The 2,084-nt window shown below is 34.6% G+C and overlaps 1 protein-coding gene across 1 annotated transcript in view; it reads left to right on the top strand.

Moving 5' to 3' along the window:
- The window catches only part of ift88 (intraflagellar transport 88 homolog), a gene marked incomplete in the record, with an annotated part of 51,633 nt that overhangs the window by 14,628 nt on the left and 34,921 nt on the right, over positions 1-2,084 (top strand). Inside the window, 2 exon segments of the mRNA XM_014018977.1 lie at positions 760-859; positions 1,190-1,195. Of these exon segments, the coding sequence (XP_013874431.1) occupies positions 760-859; positions 1,190-1,195 (106 nt within the window).

Below are 2,084 nucleotides of genomic sequence, written 5' to 3'. Positions count from 1 at the left end.
TTGAGTGATCATAGAAATGGTTTTTACCAGCTTCTAGCCAAGATTCTGACGTTTCTGTAGACACCAAACATGTCTGTTTAACTAAAAGAACTTTGAATAATTAAAGTAAAAAAAACGGGGGTTTGTACTGAAGAGATGAATGAACCAATTGGCGGGCCGAATTTTTGTCACTCGCGGGCCGGATGTGGCCCACGGGCTGCCAATTGAATAGCCCTGCATTAAGGTAAATTATGAGTCTTTTTCTTTTTGTTTTACATGATCCATTTCATTATATAAATGTGTGTACATACTTGTGTTTGCATGATTTTTTTCATTTAGCAAAATATTTCATGAACCTCAGGATAGGTTTTAATGAAACTCTGCACTCGATTCAACATGGCTGCCATAGCTGACTGTCACAAAAATGACTGTAACTTAGTCAGTAATACTGATATTGAGGTATAATTGTGTGTTGAGTCACACTCAATACATTTTTCAAACACGTAAAGGTCACACATTTTTTTTTACATACAGCTGAACTCCATTAAGGAATACTTTTTGTTTTCTGTGTTTTTATGCAAAACAAGTTGTCTCAGTTAAAGTGAGTCTTTTTACCTCCGTTATTGTTAAAGTCATAATTAAATTAAGACATTTGCTAACAATCAAGATCAAGCCTTAATTTGATAAAAAAGTTTCCAGTGTTTTTCTACTTCGCTTCTGTTTTTTAACCAACAGAGATAATATGTCCTCATAAAGACGGCTGTTTCTGTTTGCTTTAAGGTGTGTTGACATGGTGAAGAGTTCTCAGTATGTTGAGCTCGCCAATGATCTGGAGATCAACAAAGCCATCACATACCTCAGACAGAAAAACTTCAACCAGGTGAGTGTGTCTGTGCTGGTTTGTGTACTCAAAGACCACATTAGTAGCAGAAACGGACCAGTCATCATGGAGCAGACTCTCCATCCTGAACCAGTTCTTGTTTCTAGATTAGAGTAACTGAGGCATTTATTAACTCATAAGCTGTTACTTCCACCTTTTAGTGTTTTTATTTCCATCGTTTTTAACATTCTGTATGAGTAACAGTTGTTGTTGTTTATATTTGTTGATTTTTTCCTGATAAAGCAGTAACAGCAGCGTCAGACTCAAAATTCACTCTCATCGTACCTTTTTTTGCTTTTGTCCCATTTATTTCCCATCTGCATGCCTAAGGTTGAGGTATGTTTGTCTTCTGTTTCCTTGATCACGTTTAAGTTGTGTAGTCCTCTTGTCTTAAACAAGTTATGATGAAAGTTTGCTTTTTTATTTGTTAAAAATTGTGCTACCAAGAGAAGCTGGAGAGACTGGACTAAAACCCAYAGAGGTGTAAGAAATATTTTCAGAAAGGAAATTATTTAACAATAATAAACACTGCATTCTGAGCTAATTTGTGGCGCTGCTCTGTGGCTATAATATCAGAATTAACTTGACTGAGGAACACAGGTGTAAACTTATATTACTTTAGTTAAGTGTGTATTTAAAGTACCATGCATCTGTTCATATTTAGATAGTGATGACAGAAAAAGAAGTGACTGATATCCTAATCGGASTATTGGGTAGCTAGCTATTTGAAAGACAGAAGACAGTTTGTACAAATAAATAATGTAACATCTGAATTTGGTAATATCACATGCGGTGTGCCTCAGGGTTCTGTACTTGGGTCACAAAGCTATTTATTTTGTATGTAAATGATTTGGTAAATGTGTCAGGTTTGTTCAAATCTCAAATGTTTCTAATATCTTGCAGCTCTACTGTAAAAACAGACTTTACATTTGATGCATGTGTGTGGTGCTTTTACACTGGTGGAGGTGTCATCTTTGCAKCAGCAGCTGGTGGTTTGTCTAACTTTAACACTGATAGTGGTGTTAAAWTCTTCCAGTATATAACACACTTACATATGGCTATGTTTTCTTTTTAAAAAAAATCATCTCACAAGAAAAAAATTTTCTATGTTTTTCAAGATTCAGCAGGGTACAGACACTAATTTTTTCTTTTTAACAAAAGTAGCCCTATTTTAATACTTGATAAATGGTAAATATATATTGTATGATTGTAAATATTTCTCCTT

This window comes from Austrofundulus limnaeus, unplaced genomic scaffold, assembly GCF_001266775.1.
Source record: "Austrofundulus limnaeus strain Quisiro unplaced genomic scaffold, Austrofundulus_limnaeus-1.0 Scaffold206, whole genome shotgun sequence".
NCBI classification, from domain to species: domain Eukaryota; kingdom Metazoa; phylum Chordata; class Actinopteri; order Cyprinodontiformes; family Rivulidae; genus Austrofundulus; species Austrofundulus limnaeus.
This window is presented reverse-complemented; position numbering and strand designations above follow the sequence as displayed.